At 41.4% G+C, this 20,329-nt stretch overlaps 1 protein-coding gene across 1 annotated transcript in view; it reads left to right on the top strand.

The window, feature by feature from the left end:
* LOC144610168 (STE20-like serine/threonine-protein kinase) overlaps positions 1 to 18,957 on the top strand; it is a 32,116-nt gene extending 13,159 nt beyond the window's left edge. Inside the window, exons 8-20 of the mRNA XM_078428718.1 lie at positions 1,254 to 1,364; positions 2,573 to 4,480; positions 6,245 to 6,445; positions 6,557 to 6,583; positions 7,684 to 7,814; positions 8,588 to 8,711; positions 10,373 to 10,549; positions 13,107 to 13,236; positions 14,943 to 15,067; positions 16,301 to 16,486; positions 16,772 to 16,897; positions 17,881 to 17,994; positions 18,732 to 18,957. Coding sequence (XP_078284844.1) covers positions 1,254 to 1,364; positions 2,573 to 4,480; positions 6,245 to 6,445; positions 6,557 to 6,583; positions 7,684 to 7,814; positions 8,588 to 8,711; positions 10,373 to 10,549; positions 13,107 to 13,236; positions 14,943 to 15,067; positions 16,301 to 16,486; positions 16,772 to 16,897; positions 17,881 to 17,994; positions 18,732 to 18,866 — 3,495 coding nt within the window. The 3' untranslated portion in view covers positions 18,867 to 18,957. The remainder of the gene's footprint in view (positions 1 to 1,253; positions 1,365 to 2,572; positions 4,481 to 6,244; positions 6,446 to 6,556; positions 6,584 to 7,683; positions 7,815 to 8,587; positions 8,712 to 10,372; positions 10,550 to 13,106; positions 13,237 to 14,942; positions 15,068 to 16,300; positions 16,487 to 16,771; positions 16,898 to 17,880; positions 17,995 to 18,731) is intronic.
* The last annotated feature ends 1,372 nt before the right edge of the window (positions 18,958 to 20,329 follow it).

Raw genomic sequence — 20,329 nt, 5'->3', positions numbered from 1 at the left:
TGTTTCCATGTTTTATCTTTGGGTTTGTTATTGATAGGGTTGAGTCACATAGTCACCTACTATTCCCCACATGTGTGCATGTCCATCACCCTGTACAGCTTGACTTTCTTCAGGCAAAATGGTCACCACTGATCGCAGACCAGCTGGCCTCAGTTGACAGAATTTCAGGAAATGATTCACTTTTTCAATCACTAGCTTTCCCCACATTTAATGCAGCACCTAAGTTGTTTTGTGAAGTAGATAAGAGGGAAGTTAATAATTTATTGTGACATTTGGCAACTCAAAATGTTAGCAAAATTGATCCATACCAATATTTACATTCCGTGCAAACTTGCTCCCATACTGTTAATGTGACCCTCTCTTCCTTTCTTTTTCATTTGGCTTCATCTTAAATATATCAATGAAACACACATTTCCTTTATATATGAAAACTTAATAACGTCTTCTATTTTCCTTAAATAGCCTCCTGCCAGTTAAGTACTTTTACTTGTGTATGACTTGATTGTATTCATGGATAGTATTATCTGATTTGATTGTCATGATGCAAACAGAAGCTTTTCACTGCATCTTAGTACACGTGCCAATAATAACCCAATATTATTATGTTTAGTAAAGTGTCATGAGGCCAGTACATACAGAGCGCACACTTGGAAATAAAGACAACATGAAACAGAGCAAAGACAGGATAAGAAGTTACAGAGGAAAAGCTGAAATATAAAACCATGGGCATAAATATGGACATGCTCCTGAGGGATTAAAGAAAACTTGAGATATTCCTCAGCATGGCACTGAGCACAAATCATTGCACCCAATAATTGCTGTGAATCTAACATTGACAAATGTCCCACATAGTGAATTACCCTGATTGTGTGGCTATCTTGTGAAGGACAAGCATCCAAAGGTTGTTACTTTCTTGCAGCCCAGTGGTATGAACATCGACTTCTCAAACTTTAGATAGTTCTTCTGTCCCTCTCTTCCCCTCCCCTTCCCAGATCTCCCTCTATCTTCCTGTCTCCACCTATATCCTTCCTTTGTCCCGCCCCCCCCCCCCCCCCCCGACATCAGTCTGAAGAAGGGTCTCGACCCGAAACGTCACCCATTCCTTCTCTCCTGAGATGCTGCCTGACCTGCTGAGTTACTCCAGCATTTTGTGAATAAATTACTTTCTCCATGATAGTCAAGGATTCTGCAGAGCAGTTGGACGGCTTCAGCTCCTTGGGTCTTCTGTCCATTAAAACGTGTCTTTCTTTCAGCATCCATTTGTGGCTTCCGTTTCGAGCAACAAACCAATCAGAGAACTGATTGCCGAAGCCAAGGCAGAAGTAATGGAGGAGATTGAAGAAAGGAAGGAAGAAGATCAGGAGGTACTATTACTGAGTGTTCCTGGCTACATACAGCAATTTTCCCAGCTTGCAAATGAAATATAAAATGTATCCTTATCTCCGTTACCTGACTTTGTGTCTATAACCACAAGGCCATTCAGGAGACCAAGCTCAAGTTCAACATGTTCCAAACTTGGATGCCAACAAGTGTCCAAGAGTGATTGGTGGCAGCTGCTCTCTAGTTATTGTCTTACAGTAGGGAATGTGACCCTTATGCTGTAACTACGGCAAAAGCCATCACAGATCTCTGGCCCCAAAATAGCCCAAAATCCAACCACTTTATCTGCTTTAATATACAGTTCTCATTAAACTATCACCAACACCATAAATTCAATTGTCCTTTACTCTCTTCACAAAACAAAAACATAGAACGCCAAATTTAAAAAAAAACAAGATCTGAAAGGTGAAATGGTTCAATGGTTCATTGGTACTTTATCATCACATGTAACTAGGTACAGTGGAATTCCTTTTTTTTGCATACAATTCAGAAATATCTTACATAAGCACAATCAGACTTAAGACCAAGAGTGTAAGAATAGTAGATTACACTAAAGCAGTGCGCAAAAATCACCACATTTCCAGTGCCACCTTGTATCCTTCAAGTTTCAAAGTTCTTAAAAATGTTGACTATCAACTTCGCCTTAAAGGGCCATTGTCCTGGTGATGGCACTGGGTCAGAGTTGCAAGGGTTGGCCTGGCCAGGTACTGATGTCAGAGTCCTTTACCACTGCTCCGTACTGCTGCAGGCTACATCTGATCTGTGCACTCTTCTAACCTCTGAGGGGCTCCAACAACACCTAATCCAATTGATCACCTCGGCTGCTGCAGGGCCTCCAGTGGCCTACTCCACCAATACATCGACAGGACATAACGTCCTGCAAAGGTGCCATCCCTCACCTCCCACAGCCACCGGTCCAAACTCTGTGCACTGGGAACCTCCTGCAGCCACCCTTGGAATAGGCAGACTGCCACCAAAGGCGCAAGAGGTGAGCCGCAAGCCTGCTCACCAGCACCGTCCCTCTCCTTCATCCGCCACTGATGCCAGCTTGAAGGCACCCAGTAGTTTTCTATTAAACGGCACCCAGCCAAATGTTTGGGTAATGTTTCAGATGTTAATGGCTGTGCTGTGCATTTGCAGGAATGTGGTTCCTGCTACTTCAAGTGGTGTGCTGACTTTATTTTTCTGTCAGGTCTCCACAGATGATCACGGTTCCATTAATACGCTCAATGAGGAGGAGGAACAGTCAATTAAATTCACCAAGGCTTTGTTGGAGGAAGAGCCAAACGTTGGTGGATATGTTGATAATAACCATGGTGTCACTGCAGACTTTAGCAGTGCAGAAGAAGATAAAACCAAAGCTACTGAATCAATAGAGAACTTTGATGATAGCAAGGGAGTGGGTGTAGTTGTGGGTAGCAAAGCATTTAAGCAACAGCAACTGGCAGTGGTAGATGACGGGACTCATTTAGAAACACCAAATGCAAGATCTAACCTCGTGGCCAATGTTAATAGAGGTGAAGAAATCACAAATAATGAGCTGCTGATACATTTGAAAGAGCCGACAGAGATACAACCAGAGGAAAATAATGTCAACATAAGTGAAAAGGAACAAAATAATGATCAACCAGAAACTATTACTGATGAATGTGAACCTGTGGAGAACAAAGACCTGGAGACTGATCTGAAAGAGCAGGTACATTCCATGTGTGAAGACTGTAGTCTTATAGTGCCTAGTGTGACACCAAAAGATGAGATTAAGATAAGCAATGAGAAGATAGGGTCAGAATCCACTGATGCATCACCTTTGTGTAAAGATGGTCCGACAGAAACTGAAGTTGTGCCACCATTTGAAGACGCTGGGATTGAAGTGCTCAGGACACTGGGCGACCCATTAACTAGAAACACAGAATCAATTGCAAAGCTTGTAGAAATGGAAGATTCCACAATACTGGAACAAAATACGGTGCTTCCAGAGGAGAGCCCAGCAGAAGCAGAAATGGGTCAAACATTTGAAGAAACCAATGCTGAGTCAACAGAGCAAGAAATTGCTGTCCATTCCCTGGGAGCCATAGAGGTTGATGCAATTGTAGTGAAGGATCAGAAGATTTGTGAGATGAAATGTGAGATTTCTTCTGACGTGGAAGTAATGGATACTTCCAAACTGTGCACAAAAAATAAGCAGGATCTTCAGAAAAATAAGACAATTTCTCAATCTTATTCAACTATTGATTATCCTCTTAATAATGGTGCTGTACAGATATCTGAAAATATAATAAAGGTCGATGAAAACTCAAGGTTATCACTATCCAGGAGCACAGAGGTAGAGTCAAAGGAAATAGCATACAACTTTGTGATTTTAAATGACGAGTCAACAAATTTTATTGAGAATCAGTCAGAAAGGCTGAATGGGGAACCTGCTTCTGAGAGGGATGGAAATTCTGTAGATTCAATGCAGTGCGGAGAAACAGAAAACCACTTGATAAAATCTCCTGAAGTGAATAAAACAAGGCCATCAATAGAGAGGACAGAGGTTCTACACACTAATAAAGAAAGCAGCAAGACTGAAGAACATAAGCAATTAGAACATGAAGAAACTGTAGCACCACACACTGCTGGAAATACAGGAAACACTACTCAAGCAGTCAGCAAGGACAACACACTGCTGACAGTTACCTGTTTGGTAGAAGAAAAGGAAATAAATGATACGGTTGCCACAGCAATCTGTGTTGTAAATGAACTGATCGACCTGATAGTAGCAGATGAAAAGGTTTGTGAGGTCAGTAACGCTACAGATCACAAGCTAGATGTCACACTACCCCAACCGCAAGGAGATAGTTCTTTCACCAAAGAAGGTTCTGTTCAATTTGCAGATGAACGTGACACCTCTGAAAAGCTGAAACCTCCAAGTGAACCTTTAGAGAAATGCTTTGCAAATGGTGATGTTGGGAAGGAGAAGGAAGAACCATGTGAAAACCAGAAAGGACAGGAGGTGCACAGCCAGAGAGAACAGATAGACAGCAATCATGTGTCAGGAACATCTGTTCAAGATGTTGCTGGTGACCAGGACAATGATACATCCACAGTTCCTCAAAATAAGGTAGAGTATACAAATGAATGAAAAGTTAATGCCAGGCAACATATTTTCGAACGGAAACAGCTAATATTCACTAGATCCGGATTGTTCTTAACAGTTTGAAAGAAAATAGATAGAAAATGCTATTGATAGCACTTTTGTCGATTTCAAATTTTGTATGATTTACTTTGAACATGGTCAATGTTGCTATAGGTAGACACAAAATGCTGGAGTAACTCAGCGGGACAAGCAGCATCTCTGGAGACAAGGAATGGATGACGTTTCGGGTTGAGACCCTTCTTCATACCCGACCCGATGTATCTCGACCCAAAACATCACCCATTCCTTCTCTCCAGAGATACTGCTTGTCCCGCTGAGTTACTCCAGCATTTTGTGTCTACAGATCACTGTTGCTATAGACAATAAACAATAGGTGCAGGAGTAGGCCATTCGGTGAGCCAGCACCACCATTCAATGTAATCATGGCTGATCATTCTCAATCAGTACCCCGTTCCTGCCTTATCCCCATACCCCCTGACTCTGCTATCCTTAAGAGCTCTATCTAGCTCTCTCTTGAATGCATTCAGAGAATTGACCTCCACTGCCTTCTGAGGCAGTGAATTCCACAGATTTACAACTCTCTGACTGAAAAAGTTTTTCCTCATCTCCGTTCTAAATGGCCTACCCCTTATTCTTAAACTGTGGCCCCTGGTTCTGGACTCCTCAACATTGGGAACATGTTTCCTGCCTCTAACGTGTCCAACCCCTTAAAAATCTTATATGTTTCAATAAGATCCCCTCTCATATGTTGGAAATGGGGCAGATAATCATGGCACAGCAAGCTCCCATTAACAGCATTGTGGTAATGACTACATAATCTGTTCTGGTGATGCTGGTTGAGAGATCAATGTTGCTCACAATTTGTGGAAGCGTTCCCTGATCTTTGAAATATGTCATGCAGTCTTCAGTTAAGCAAGCAAATGGGGTCAGGGTTTAATCTGATCTACGAGATGGCAACTCTGACAGTACAATGACTCTGCAGTGCTGCAGCGGAGAGTCCACTTGGATTTGGTGCTGGGTGCTAGTGAATGGGACTGGAACCCATAATCTTCTAGTTCTAGTCAGGCATATTGTCACTGAGTAATGGTAAACAATTCTGCCCCCCAACTTGTACATCAATGATAATTTCCTCTGCCTCAGTCCTCTCTTTATTCCACTGCTAGCATTCCTCTGAACTTTCCTATTCTCTTTCTCAGTGTTCTTCACCAGCCAGTCAGCGCCCAACCGCCCCTAGACATAAAAACACACACGCGCGCACACAAGCACACACACATACGTGTTCTCATGGTATCAAATTCAAACATCTTGGCAAAATCTCACTTTCTAACTGCCATTGCCCACAATTAGGAACTACCTGTCTTCCCTCTAAACACAAGGCACCGGAGGACTCCAGTAAGTCAGGCAGAGTCACCAGAGGAAAATGGATAGATGACATTTCAGGTAGGACCTTCTTTCAGACTCAAGATTCCAGCATCTGTAGTCTTCTGTATCTCCTCTTTCTATCTTCCCTTTTACCAATTATCTTCCTGTTCATTGACAGTGACAGTGTCCTGAACTATGGATCTTTGGTCTTGTCCGAAGTTTATGACTGAAACGGATTGCCATAGAGTAAACTATCCCATCTCCCACTTCTCTTCCATCAGGGCTGTAAATGGGCCGAGTCAGCAAATGAACTTAAAAGGATCGAGGAATTACAAAACAAGAAATAATTTGCTCTTATTTTTTAAGATTACAGAGCCAGACATTTGCACAAAAACCATAAGGCTGCAAGAAGTGGAGAGTACAACATGTCATTCTTTTGACGTCGGACTACCTTTAGAGCAACAATCACTGGAGGGTGAGATTGGAGAAAGGAGAGTTCAATGCGCCATTGAAGATGTTGAATCAGATACATTGCATCCTTGCACAGAAGATGTATTTCATAAACAGGTACCTCAATTTAATACATTTTAATTCCTTAAATTACATTTTTAACCTTGTATTGCCTTTTTATGCGCTATTTGGTGACACCTTGAATGCCGTTCATTTGCTTATTTCCAGGGGCAGTTTGAAGAGTATGAAGAAGGGGTAAGTAATATTCTGATTTGACTATTTCATTTTTAACATTGCAGTCTATTACTCAGGTTCAGTGTAACACACTTTACAAGAGAGAGAAAGCAAGCGCAGAACATAGCAGACCATTAAATACATAATACAATGGTTAATGCAAAGCTAATTACTATGAACAGTAGGCATCCTAAATAACAATAACATGTGCTGTAAGTTCTCAGCCTGTCAGACAACATTTATGGTGAGAGGAACAGAGTTATGGTTTCTGGGTGACCACTTTTCATCAGAGTTCACTCTGTCTGTATCTTTAAGCATATCGATGAACCAAAACATAAACAATTCATTTCCTTACTGAACAATTTCCCTGACTTTTATATTTACATTCCAGGAATATTTTCTGATTTAAGTCAATTTTTTCAAGTGGTACCACATTACCAAGCATTTCCTGACATTGTACATGTGCCTTTTCTGAATAAACAAAGTTTATATCTGATATTTTTTTTAAACAATGTGCTGGAAGAATTCAGCGGGTCAGGCAGCATCTGTAGAGCGAATAGAAAGGCAATGTTTTTGGTTGGGACCCATCTTCAGACTTTATAGCCCACTTGCTCTCCTCCCTTGCAGCTTACTTCACCACAGAATGTGAGGGGTAGTATTTACACACTTTTATCATAAGATTTTATCTAAACCCCTCTCTGTAAAGCTCAACAAATGCTCTCATTATGGAGAAACAGAGTGATGAGGAGGCAATTAATCAGCTACAAAGGAGACACAGACTGAAAAAGAGTCCCAACATGAAACATCGTCTGTCCATTCCGTCCAGCTGAGTTCGTCCTGCACTTTGAGTTTTGCTCACGATTTCAGCGTCTGCATTCTCTGGTGTCTTCTTTATAGTTGATTTATTGTCCTTCTATCACTCTGCTTCTCTATAATGAGATTTGTTGAGATTTACAGCAAATGGGCTTATATAAAATATGGTAAAAGTGAGCAAATACCAATTCTTGCACTCCCTGCTAAAATAAGGTGCATGAGAGCTATAAAGTGGGTTATAAAGTCACTCAATACTATTATAACAGGAATGTTTCATAATGCTTATAAGAATATTGTTTGTATTCCAGGCCAGACCAGCACAGCGAATGACATTAAAGAAGACCCGAAAGTTTGTGGTAGATGGAGTGGAAGTCAGTGTCACAACATCAAAGGTCGTCTGCAAGGATGACAAGAAAGACCAGGACATACGGTCAGCCAGGTAAGAGTTCACTGCAATTCCAATTGCACCCATTTCATCATCGATCAAACTCTTCTCTCCATCCCTATCCTCCACACATCCTCTTTCCAGAACCATCCAGAGATAGAACCCTACACCTCTGAACGAGGTCATTCATCTCATCGCTCATACCTTCAGATGTCAGAGAGTGACCAGGACTTGGGTTTGGTTATTATGTTTCCCCAAAATCCAGTGGTCCACCTTCACTTGCATGACTCAGAAGAGAAGGAAAACCAAATATAATCTTAAAATGAGAGCCAAGTGATTTAGGAATGAGCTCGGAAAGCAATTCTTCACACAAAGGGAGGTGGAAATCTTGAATTTCATTCAACAAGCTGTTGTTTGTCCACTTGCTGTTCTTTTGTATAGTGATGGGTATCCCATGATGTGGAGATGTTTGTGAGTGTGAGGGAGAAGTTAAGGGGGGTAGAGTAAGATAATGAATGAGAGGAGGCTGGAATGGAGCATAAATACTAGCACAGGGTGGTTGGGCCGAGTGGCCTGTTCTGTGCCACATATCCCACAATTGTAATTCTGTTTGGATTTTGAGGTGATTTTCATCAGTAAAGGAAATGTTAGAATTCACATCATTACTCATTTCCTGCCACCTATCTGACTTGGATGCCATTGGCCGGTCAACTTAAACAAGACCCTGTATCACACGCCCACACCATGGTGTTTCCTCGCCCTCACTGTCAGACATGGATATGTGTTACAATGAGTGAGGCTTGAATGATCTGAGGGATTTTCTACAGGCGTCAGGAACTCCGGGAACTTCGACTGCTGCAGAAGGAGGAACAGCGAGCACAGACTCAGCTCGACCTAAAGCTGCAGCAACAGAGGGAGCAAATGTTCCGACAAATCGAACTAGAAATGATGGTAAGGATGGTATTATATCAGGAGTGAAAGGATGGGGTAACAAAATAAATAAAGGAGTTAAGAAGTATTTCATTGTATGGAAGATGGGTGCCAGCATCACTAAGGTTCAACAGCCTGTTTCCATGTTATAGTTGCTTGTATATTTGTGCATCAAATATATTTGACACATATTGTGTCAAATCAATATGTCATTCTGACATACACCTTCCCAGCACCTAAACTGGGTTTGTGAACTAACTGGGTTATCACAATAATGCAGTAATTTTGTAATCATCATTACTGAACCTGATTTGGATTTTTTCCAATTATTAAGAGAAGGTAAAGTCCACACTGTTATGCTGGCATTCAAGCCTAAGTTGTTGGAAAATAACTCCACTGTATCCCAAACACAATAATAAGAATTAGGGATAAGAACAAAAATCATAAAATCCTATGTGTAGGAAGGAACTGCAGATGCTGGTTTAAACTGAAGATAGACACAAAAAGCTGGAGTAAATCAGCGGGACAGGCAGCATCTCTGGAGAGAAGGAATGGGTAAAATCCTATGATCAGTAACCAGTCTTTTATGCTAAATTTAGGCAATAACCTAAATTCTAGGGTAGTAATTGGAATGACCAAATACTATCCAGTCACCTTAGTTTTAGGTTTATTACTGTCATGTGTATCAAGATACTGTGAAAAAACTTTATTTTGCTTGCTATCCATTAGATCAGATTATACTATACATAAATGCAAACAGGTCAAACTCAAACACAATAGACAGAGCAAAGGGGAATACCCAATGTGCAGAATGTAGTTCTCAGCATTGTAGCACATCAGACTATATTAGACCATAAATCAGGATATTCGACTATAGACAATCTAATATCCGCAATGGGGTTGAGGTGAATCAAACAATACCCTAGCTTATGGATGGACCATTCGGAATCCTGATAACTGAGTGGAAGAAGTCTGGAGGTGCATGCATCTTCTGCGGGACAGGAGCAGGAAGGAGGAATGACCGTTGTTGGACAAATCTTTGATTATGTTGACTGCTTTTCCGAGACAGTATGAAATGTAGATTGAGTCTGGTGTGAGTGATAGACTGGGCTACATCTGCAACTCTCTGCAATTTTTTGCAGTTTTGAGCAGAGCTGTTTCCAAACCAAGCTGTGATGCAACCTGACAGTATGGTTTCTTGCATTCTGAAGGGTTGCATCTGTAGAAATTTGTAAAAGTCATTGGAGACATGCCGAATTTCCTCGGTCTCCTCAAGAAGTAGATGTGTTAGCTGCCGTGTCAATGTGGTTGGTCCATGACAGATTATGGGTAATATTAACGCCAAGGAACTTGAATCTTTCAACCATTTCCATTTTTGCACCATTGATACTGACTGGGACATGTACTCCACCATGCTTCACGAAGGGAAGGGACAAGGGAAAGTGCAACAAAATCCCAAGTGTACATCACATTTTAAGTACATATTAAGTTTTATTGATTAGACTTGGAAGGTTGAGGGCAGTTGATATTGATGGGGCCAGCCCTTAAAATATCATTATTTGTGGAAAAAATAGGGAAATGATGGTACAGTGTATACTTACCATATAAAACTGTTCAACATTACCATATAAAACTGTTCAAGAAACCTCTGTAAATTACCTGTGTCATTAATTTGTGAGTAGAACAAGAAACAATACTATGATCAGGAGATCGAGAACTTGGAGCGAAACTGTACTCAAACCATTGATCGTCTGGAAATGGAATACACAAACCTATTGCAAACCGAGGCAAAACGGCTAAAAGCAGAACAAGCAAAAGAGTTAGCAAAGCAGCGCCGGACAATGAAGGATAAGAAGCAAGTAAGATGTGTTTAAAAACAGTTTCTTTTTGTTTTGGTATACTATGAACAGCCATCAACAGTAACTAGGCTAGCTGCACTGTGAGTTCATTGTTGCCCCCTCAAAACTTTCCAGGCATGTAGAATTTTCCTGGAAATAGATTTCATCCATTTTGGGACCACTAAAATAATTGCTACGGTGGGATGTCTGACTTTATGAAATTGTTGCGCCAGTTGTCTTTCCTTGAAAAGTGGTAGAGAATAACTTACATGTTAACATTCAGCAGCCACACAAGCTATGGTTACTATCTTTAATTCTCATGCTGCTTTTGGTCAGTATTGTTAAAGATTGTATGTATGTGTGGTGTTCCTTTAAAACTGGTATATTTCCTGATGCTTTGTTGTATCCTCACATTGCCATTAAGTTAAGAGTTATTGCCATTAATGAGGGTTATTCTGTTTTTAGCTTTACCAGTTTATTATGCTACAAACAGTGCTGCTGCAGAAACCCATGATCATAATTTCTCAGTAGTGGCTGTGGAGAGACGTAGCAAGACTGGGAGGGTGGGACATGGAGAGGGACTCGGGCAATGGACAGAAGGTCCATGGACAGAATGGACCTCCGCTCTGCTGCTGCTAACCTCCTGTCCCCCCCCATCCGGACCAAACTCAGATCCTGGGGGGACAGGGCTTTCTCCATCGTTGCTCCCACACTCTGGAACTCACTACCCCAAACCGTCAGGGACTCCTCCTCACTCACCACATTCAAAACATCACTGAAGTCTCATCTGTTCAGCACTGCCTTCAATCACTGACCGTCACTTCACCTTCTTTTTCCTTTTCTGTTCGTTTACTTATTTATCTATTTCTTTTCTTTTATGTTTTAGTAAACCTTGTAAAGCGCTATATAAATGTAATGCATTATTATTATTATTATTATTATTATTATTATTATTATTATTATTATTATTATTATTATTATTATTATTATTAAGGTAATGAGCTGGGGAGGAAATCAGTGTTGTGGAAACAAATGGTTGTGTAATGGGGCTTCCCAGGTGTGAAACAACCTGATAAAATGCCCCTTGCTGTCATCAGACCCCATGTTTGGGCCAAATGCCGGGTTGGGGCTGTGTGCTAATGTTTGAGCCTCTTCCCAGGAACAGGTCCAATGCCAAAACGTAGAGGGTGCCATGATTGGGTATTGTGCCATATTCAGGCCCATGCCGTGATCAAGTCCTATGGCATGATAAGGCCACCGCCATCGCAGTCATTGTGGAGTCTGTGCCAGCGCACAGACTTTGTGATCTTTATCAGTGTTGTAGGCTCCAAAAGAGTGATGCAGTCACTCCCATTCCCTAGCATTTCCCTCACATTCTTGAAAACATTTTGTCCAGGATATTCCCCTCTGAAAGTCATGACGAAATGTGTCCCCAACCACCCTTTCCTACAGCGTACAGATCCACTCAACATTGCATTGTTTGGTCTCTATTCAAAGAGCCTTCAGCATGATTATGATTTACAATTTTCTCTCTTACCATGAGACATAGAACAGTACAGCAAAGGAACAGGTACTTCGGCCCATGATGTCTGTGCCAAACAAGATGCTAAGACTAACTCTTATCTGCCTACACATAATCCACATCCCTTCATTCCTTGTATACCCTCTGCATAACATGCTCCCTTCTGTTTAGTGTCCCTCCTCTTCAATGTCTCCAGTGTCTGACATACACTGATGTTTCCCAAGTGTAACTATTAGCAGTAACTTAAGTTTTTTGATATTCTAAAAGACTAACAAAATACTTCCAACCATCATCAAGGCCTGTCATATTCAAGCTATAACTGGATTTTATTGTGAATGGACAATCAGTGGCTTTATTAATCCATCAGATTAGTTGGAAACTGCTTTTCATTTGTGTTTGTGGTCCTGTAGAACATTTTCATCATCATCAGTAAACCCATTTATTTAGGTCAGGATTCAATACAGCAGGAAGGGTCTTCTGGGCCAGAATTCCATTCATTTACCCCAGAGTTTTAAACGAGACAGAATAGTTTAGTTTAGTTTAGATTAGAGATACACTGCGGAAACAGGCCCTTTCGGCCCACCGGGTCTGCGCCGACCAGCGATCCCTGCACATTAACACTATCCTACACCCGCTAGGGATAATTTTGACATCTACCAAGCCAATTATCCTACAAACCCGCACGTCTTTGGGATGTGGGAGGAAACCGAAGATCTCGGAGAAAACCCACGCAGGTCATGGGGAGAATGCACAAACTCCATACAGACAGCACCCGTAGTCGGGATCGAACCCAGGACTCTGGCGCTGCATTTGCTGTAAGGCAGCAACTCTACCTCTGCGCCACCGTGACCGCCCTACTGAATACTGATGCTTATGCTGTGATTCAGTTTATTTTTCACACCACAACCTTGCTCTGTTCTCACTAGCAACCTAAAGTGTGAAACCTTTAATATTGATAGTTGTGCACATTTTGTGTTACTATTTCTCCACCCTATGACTGTAACTAATATCACAATACACTGTAAATACTTTGGGATATCTTTCCTTCTTACCCAGGAACAGGAATTCATCCAGAAACAACAGCAGAAGCTCAACGAGGCTTTACAAAGGATTGTTCAGCAGCGGAAATCAAAAATAGCCTCCACTGATTTTGAGCGGTTGATGAAAGTGCAACAACTTAAGAGAGGTGAGAGCTCAAGTTCAACTGCATTCAGACCATGTGTAAATCCACATCATATATTGCCAGTCTGAGGTTTAACATCATTGCATTAACAAATGAATATAGAACTTGGCCTTGAAACCATGAGTTCTTCCTTGACTGACGCCAAGTGAACATTGCATGATAGACCTTCAGAGCTTTTATTGATCTGCCCTTGTAACACAGACAAATGACACAGTTGGTAGTCATGGTTAGAAAAGCAATATCCCAGTCTGAAAACCTCACCTGTACAAAAACCTCAGATGTTTTTCATCATGGCTTGGTTTTAGGTTCTATGAGAGAAATAAATATATATATCTTCTACTGTTATGTATTCTGTAAAGCCTTGGCTCAAAATCTTGCAGTTAAATGCCTTTTATGGTGTTCAAATCAGCTACAAAATTAATGTAGTTTAATTGCTTCGTGACCTGTTGTCGTTCTCGAAGACCCTCTGGGACATTAAAGAAAAACATGAAAGTGCAGGTAATTGAAGATCCATTTAGTTTTTCTTTTCCTCATCATTGTCCTTGCGTATTTCACAAGAAACAGCAATTCTTAGCTTTGTCATGAATTTGGTTAAGCATGGGTTCAGAGAGTGAACCACGACCTGAGGTGACATTACGCATGCACCTGATCTAATCCACAATCAGATCTGATTACACGATAGATATCCTCCATAGAGGATACAACATTTGTCCTTTCACCTCCTCCCTTCCCACCATCCAGGGCTAAACAGTTTTTTTTCCAGGAGAACTGATTCACTTGGATTTCTTTCAGTCCAGTGTACTGCATTTGGTGTTCACAGATTGGTGCCTGTACGTTAGAGAGACTTAACTCAAGTTGGGTTATTGCTCCACTGAGTACGTGCGTTTGATCACTGGGACTGCCTGTTGCATACTACCTTAGTTCCTCACCTCACTCCCACGCTGATCTTCATCTGCAATAAGGCCCACAAACTTGAGGAACATCACCTCATCTTCCACCACTACCTCAACATCGTAGCCTTCAGTATTCATGATCAAATTCTGCAATTTATGATAACTAATTTCTTCTCACAATTTGACTTCATTTCAGCTCAGTTTCTCGTTTTCAATTTATATAGCCTGGCCTGCTTGTGATATCTCATGGAATTGCTATTTACAGCACATCACACAGATAAAGAAGCACAATCTGTTACTTCTCTCCAGAAATGCTGCCTGTCCCGCTGAGTTACTCCAGCATTTTGTGTCGATCTTTGGGGTATACCAGCATCTGCAGTTTCTTCTTACACATAATCTGTTCCTATCTGCTAATCATACTGCTTCAAATACTCATGTGGTTTCACTCTACCAGAGATGTTCTCTTTGCTCTACCCACCCCTTGCCTCATCTTCTCAGCTAACTTGTTTTCGCTCTTTTGCATTCCAACGGAGGATTCCAGACATGAAACTCCAATTGTTTCTGCTGACTGATCTGCCAATGTTGCTAACATTTTCTGGTTTTTTTTTTACACATAACATTGGAAGTGCAAATCCTCCTTCTTTCTCTATCAGCACCACCTCCACACAGATCTAAAACATCAAGACTAGATTACTACTGCTCTCTCTCAATTTTGTGACTTTTTCAACAACACTGTAAAATGTCGCCATGTCAAAGGCACCATTTAACTAGCTGGTTGTCTTTTGTTGCACCTTCGGTCCCTGGTCTCATCATTAGACCGTGAGGGAGTGGTCTGGGACATTGAGCAGCGACATCTCAATGAAAAATATTACCTGTTCAAGCAGCAAGTGAAGGAGCAGTTCTCACTACAGAGACTACAGCTGATGAAAAGACATGAAAAGGTGAGTGAAAATCACATTAAAAATCTACATGCTAAGGTGTAAATCTCCATGCTAAGGTCACCTTTCCTAAGTATGTATATCTGTACATTTGTTTGTTTGTGAGTCTTAGTGATAACACTTTAAAATTCTGGAATTTCTCAACATGTCAAGTAATGCATGTAGAGAGAGAAAATAAATTAATGTTTCAGTTGATCACATCTTGTCAAAACCCTAAGAGGGTCAAGATTTTAAACTTTTGGGAGGAGGTGCAGGAGATGAGGGGAGAGTTGTACGTATGGGGGAGAAAGGAAAGAAAAAGGGATGTGCCATAAGATGGCATGAAAGAGAGCTTATATGACAAATGATATTTCCAACATTCTCTTCATTTTATTTGTTTTCAACATGCAGTGTATTTTGCTTGTGTGTGTGTGTGTGTGTTCGTTCATGCATGTTTGTGTGTGTGCGTGTGTGCTTGCGTGTGCTAATTGATCAGTTTAAACCTGAATGGTTACCTATGTCAAAACAAAAAGTGTTGGAAGGAAATAGCTCTGAGGTAAAATAGTCAGCCATGTTCTGACTGAACGATGGAGCAGAGCTCCTGGGGGAAACACATGTGCTCAGCAAGAATATGTAAACGGCAGATGGCCATGAGGAGCCGAATGATCTTCTCCCGCCCCATCTCTCCTATTCCTATTATGACCAGACCAGAAAGGAAATTAGGTTTCCTTGGAATTGGAATTTCATGCAGCCCACGCAGGTAACAAAAAGGGTTGAAGACATCAAAATGAAGAGATGGTTGTCGGAGGTTCAGTGGTGACTTGATAAAAGTGTAGAAAATTATGAGAGGCATAGCTAGGGTAGACTGTCAGAATCTTTTTCCCAGGGTGGAAATGTTCAAGACTAGCGGACATTTAATAAGGTGGGGTGCGTGGAGTTTAATGGAGAATGTGTTGGGCACGTTTTTTGACAGAGTAGTGGGGGGCCTAGAATGCGCTGCCAGGGATAGCGGTGGAAGCAGATACGATAGTGATGTTTAAGAGGCTTTTTAACATGGAAGTGAAGGGAATAGAGGACTATGGATCTTGTACAGGCAGATGAGATCAGTTTAACTTGGCATCATGTTCAGCACAAACACTGGGCCGAAGGGCCTGTTGCCGTGCTGTACTGTTCTATGTTCTATTATCAAGCTTTTCTTAATTTCCATAATGTTAGATTTCTCTGTGCAATAAGCTGTTTTCTCCATCCTTTTCACAGGAGAAGGAGAGAATGTCCCACGATCACCACTGCCTCATAGAAGATTTGAAGAGCCAGCAAGCACAGGAGCGGGCTCGACTGCCAAAAATACAACGCAACGAAGCCAAGATCAGACTGAATATGTTCAAACAGAGCCTGAAGAACCGAACAATTGGCTCAGTGGAGCAAAGGGAGCTCATCAAACAGGTTATTCAGTTCACTTTGCACTCATATGCCTTATAATGTGAATACAAATGTCATGATCAGGGGTTATGACATTGGGGAGAAGGCAGAAGAATATGGTTGAGAGGGAAGGATTGATCAGCCATGATTGAATGGCAGAGTAGACTTGATGGGCCAAATGGCCTAATTCTGCTCCTATAACTTATAAACATGAAATCCACAGTTGGAGGGTACCCATAAGATGTTGATTCCATTCTGATGTTGTTGAACTAAAAACATTGTTAGTTAATGGTGGTGATTTCTCTCCAGTTCATGGCCCAGGAAGAAGCTCGACAGAAAGCAGAAAAGCAGCACCAGCAGCAAAAACACGAAGCTCATTTCAAGGATCGGCTGAAGCAGTGTGAAAACAACCATGTAGAACTACAGCAGCTCCAGGTAGCTCACCACCTTTTTGAATTATCTACACCTCCAGTCTAGGTCTGGCCAGAGGCCTGCAGCATCTTCACATCTACTTTTCTTCCAGGTCCCGCACTTCAGTCAGATAGAGGCTGAAGCAGGTGTGGTGCGGGATAAGAAGGGGAGGGAGCCAAAATATGACTGAGAAAAACAAATGGATAAAGAATCTGTCAGAATAGGAACAGACTCCTGTACACAATTTTACACAGGTTGACATAAGATAGAAGGCACATAGGCCATTCACTCCAACCAAAGTATATTGGCATTTATGATGCACTTGAACCTCTCCCCATTTGTATGAATTCATGTGAATTCTCTAGCTTACTGTATCTCCCTTTCCCTTATCCAGTCTCCCATGAAGGGCGTCTATACTAATCACCTCAACCAGTTCCTCTGGGAGAAAGTTCCACTTGCTCATCACTCTTTGCCTAGGGCGGTTTCTTCTGAACTCCCTTTTAGATTTCCTCAAAACTTGTATATTTTTGGCTTCAAGTTAAACACTTTTTCTCTGTACCCACTCTATCATAATTTTAATTTTCTGAATAGTATTTTGAAGTTCTTTCATTGTTACTGTATCAACATTCTTGAACTCCTTATCTAAAAGCACTGTGAAAATAGCTTCACTGCCAGGACTGCACTGTTTCAAGACAGATATTGTTGCTTGAAAGATAGTTACTAGCCTTGGCAGTGACAAAACATTGGTACTGCATCTTTTGGAGAGCTTTTGTGTTTCAATACTTGAATTGCAAATTAAAAGTGACCAAATTCCCCAAACTGTTGGCATCTGGAATTTGGGAGCTCAGTGGCATTCCGGACCCCATCAGGATCTAACCCATGCTCAAGGAAGATAGAAGTATAAACTACTGATTCCTAACTTTTCCGAAAAATTAACTACATTTAAATTAAAGTTGTATGTGAACCAGATAAATGTTGAGATACTACACTATTTTATCTCTTACCAGAATGAGAAATTACATCTTCTGGTGGATTGTGAGAAAGAAAAACTAAAGGCACTTGATGAGGAACACACGATGGAGCTAAAGGAATGGAAGGATCGTCTTACGTCTCGCAAAGAGGTAAATGTTGAATGGAGGGATGTAGCTTTTGGGTTGGAGATTGCTGCAGGATCCCACTTCCAACCTCCATAAGATTCACGCCAAAGAATCTGCAAAAAGCCATTCTTTGGTTCATCATTCTCACACCAAACTACTAATACAATGGATGTCTGATGCAGATTGAGAAATTAAGTTCCTGAAGCTGTAGAATTCAATGGAGAAATAAGGGACTACAGATAATAGTTTACAAAAAGGGTAGGCAGTCAGAATTCAATATTGAGTACAATTTTTCTTTTGTTTATATGGCTTGGTCTCAACCGTTGTCGAATAATGCTATTTAATAAAAAGTCTCATTCTGGATCTAACGATGATTCAAGAGTCTTTGTTCAAATGGAATGACAATCTAAGATTCCCTTTTAGGAAGATGAGGAGAAATTTCTTTAGTCAGCGGGTGGTGAATCTGTGGAATTATTTGTGGAGGCCGTCAATGGATATTTTTAAGGCAGAGATGGATAGATTCTTGATAAGTAGTGGTGTCAAGGGCTATGGGAGAAGACAGGAGAATGGGGTTAAGAGGAAGATACAGATCAGCCATGATTGAATGGAGTAGACTTGATGGGCTATGGTCCTGTCCATATGTAGGTTACTGTTTGGCTAAAATGTCACTGACTATCAGAACAGGCTTGAGGAGCTAAATGACAACATTGATCAGTTCTTGACCTTCGCTGAAGCTGACTGTGGTTGTTCCGTCTGTGCAGGTCCTGGAAGAAGAGCTTGCGCGGAAAAGGAAACAGCAAGACATCCCTCACAGGCGAAGCAGTGAGCCAGACACCTCCAAATCCTCACTGCATAGAATGTCCAGGTTCCTGCAACTGCCCGGCTTCCAATCATAAGCACTGTCCCTGCCAGCCTCCAGGCACTGGAGAGAACAATGCTGCTCAAGAGCAGATACATGGCATTCCCAAGTGATAGTTCATCGACTTTTCCCTCATGCCCAGAACCAACAGTGAATGCTGAATTTAAACAACATACATGAAAAAAGCATGGACATTACACGGTGTCTCATGGTGATGAGATGCTGCCTTTAGTCTCGAGGTAGCAGCTTGTACCGTTGGAGACGCATCAACCTTCTGTTCTTCAAGTGAATGGGTTTTTTTTTGGGGGGGGGGGATGTTATAGTGAGGGGAAAAAGGTTAATCATCAGAGGGATTAGATGCATGAATTCTACAAGGTGGGGGTAGCAAATGGTTTGTTGACAAGATTTACATTCAGGAGGCATAAGATCAGAATAATCTTTTTTTTGGATGAGGAGAGCCCAGCTTCGGTCTCAAGTCCCCGGCCAGCCATAGATTAGGCTGGATATCACTGGGTTTATCCATCAAGAAGTAGGACCCTCAAATTGGCTTCATGACACAGGAGACCGCATCACAAGGCAGCTAGGGTTCCTGCTCAAACACTTTGCTGTTATTCCTCACCATAACTGGGAAGATCGTTGGGAGTCACTAAGTGGGTTTAGGATAGGGCTTGCCAAGTGGAATAACAGGAAGATTAATACAGGAACTCTCACGCAGGACGAATCAATAACTCAGGCTAAATAATGGGGAGGAAATGCCTGTCAATTTCCTGGAAAAACCCTTAATTAATCTGAGCATACTTATTAACGTTTATTTCAGAAAATTAATGCTGACATAATTATTTTTACTGTAATTTGGTATGGGGAATGATCCTAATCGTGTGAGGACTGAAGAAAGCTCCCAGTTTGTATTTCCAACAGTGGAGACTGAACTGATGCCTCAGCCAACTGGCTAACTCCAGCATCTGCAGTTCCCCCTTACATATTTCTTCAGAGGGAGTACTTGAGACTGAATATTAAGAATCCATCAGAAGATCATTTTTTATGTAAACATTCTCTATTTTTCCAAACTGTCTTCCAACACAGCACCAGAGACCTGGGTTCGATCCTGACATCAGGTGGTGTCTATGTAGTGTTTGCATGTTCTCCCTGTAACCGCGTGGGTTGTCTCCAGGTGTTCCGGTTTCCTCCCACACCCCAAAGACGTGCCGGTTTGTTGGTTAATTGGCCCCTGTAAATTGCCCCAAGTGTGTAGGGAGAGGATGCAAAAGTGAGAAAACATGGAACTAATATGAACAGGTGACCAATGGTCAGCGCAGCCTCGCTGGGCAGAAGGGCCTGTTTCCAGCTCTATCTGTAAACAAAACTAATATGAAGCATAATTGTCTGCAACTAAATAAAGAAATGCAGTTGTTCTTTGTAAATACAATGTCACTATATTTTATTATTAATAGTTTTATACAGAAGTTCTCAATAAAATGTTTGTGTTATATGCACACAATA

Source organism: Rhinoraja longicauda, chromosome 36 (assembly GCF_053455715.1).
Source record: "Rhinoraja longicauda isolate Sanriku21f chromosome 36, sRhiLon1.1, whole genome shotgun sequence".
NCBI lineage: Eukaryota > Metazoa > Chordata > Chondrichthyes > Rajiformes > Arhynchobatidae > Rhinoraja > Rhinoraja longicauda.
This window is presented reverse-complemented; position numbering and strand designations above follow the sequence as displayed.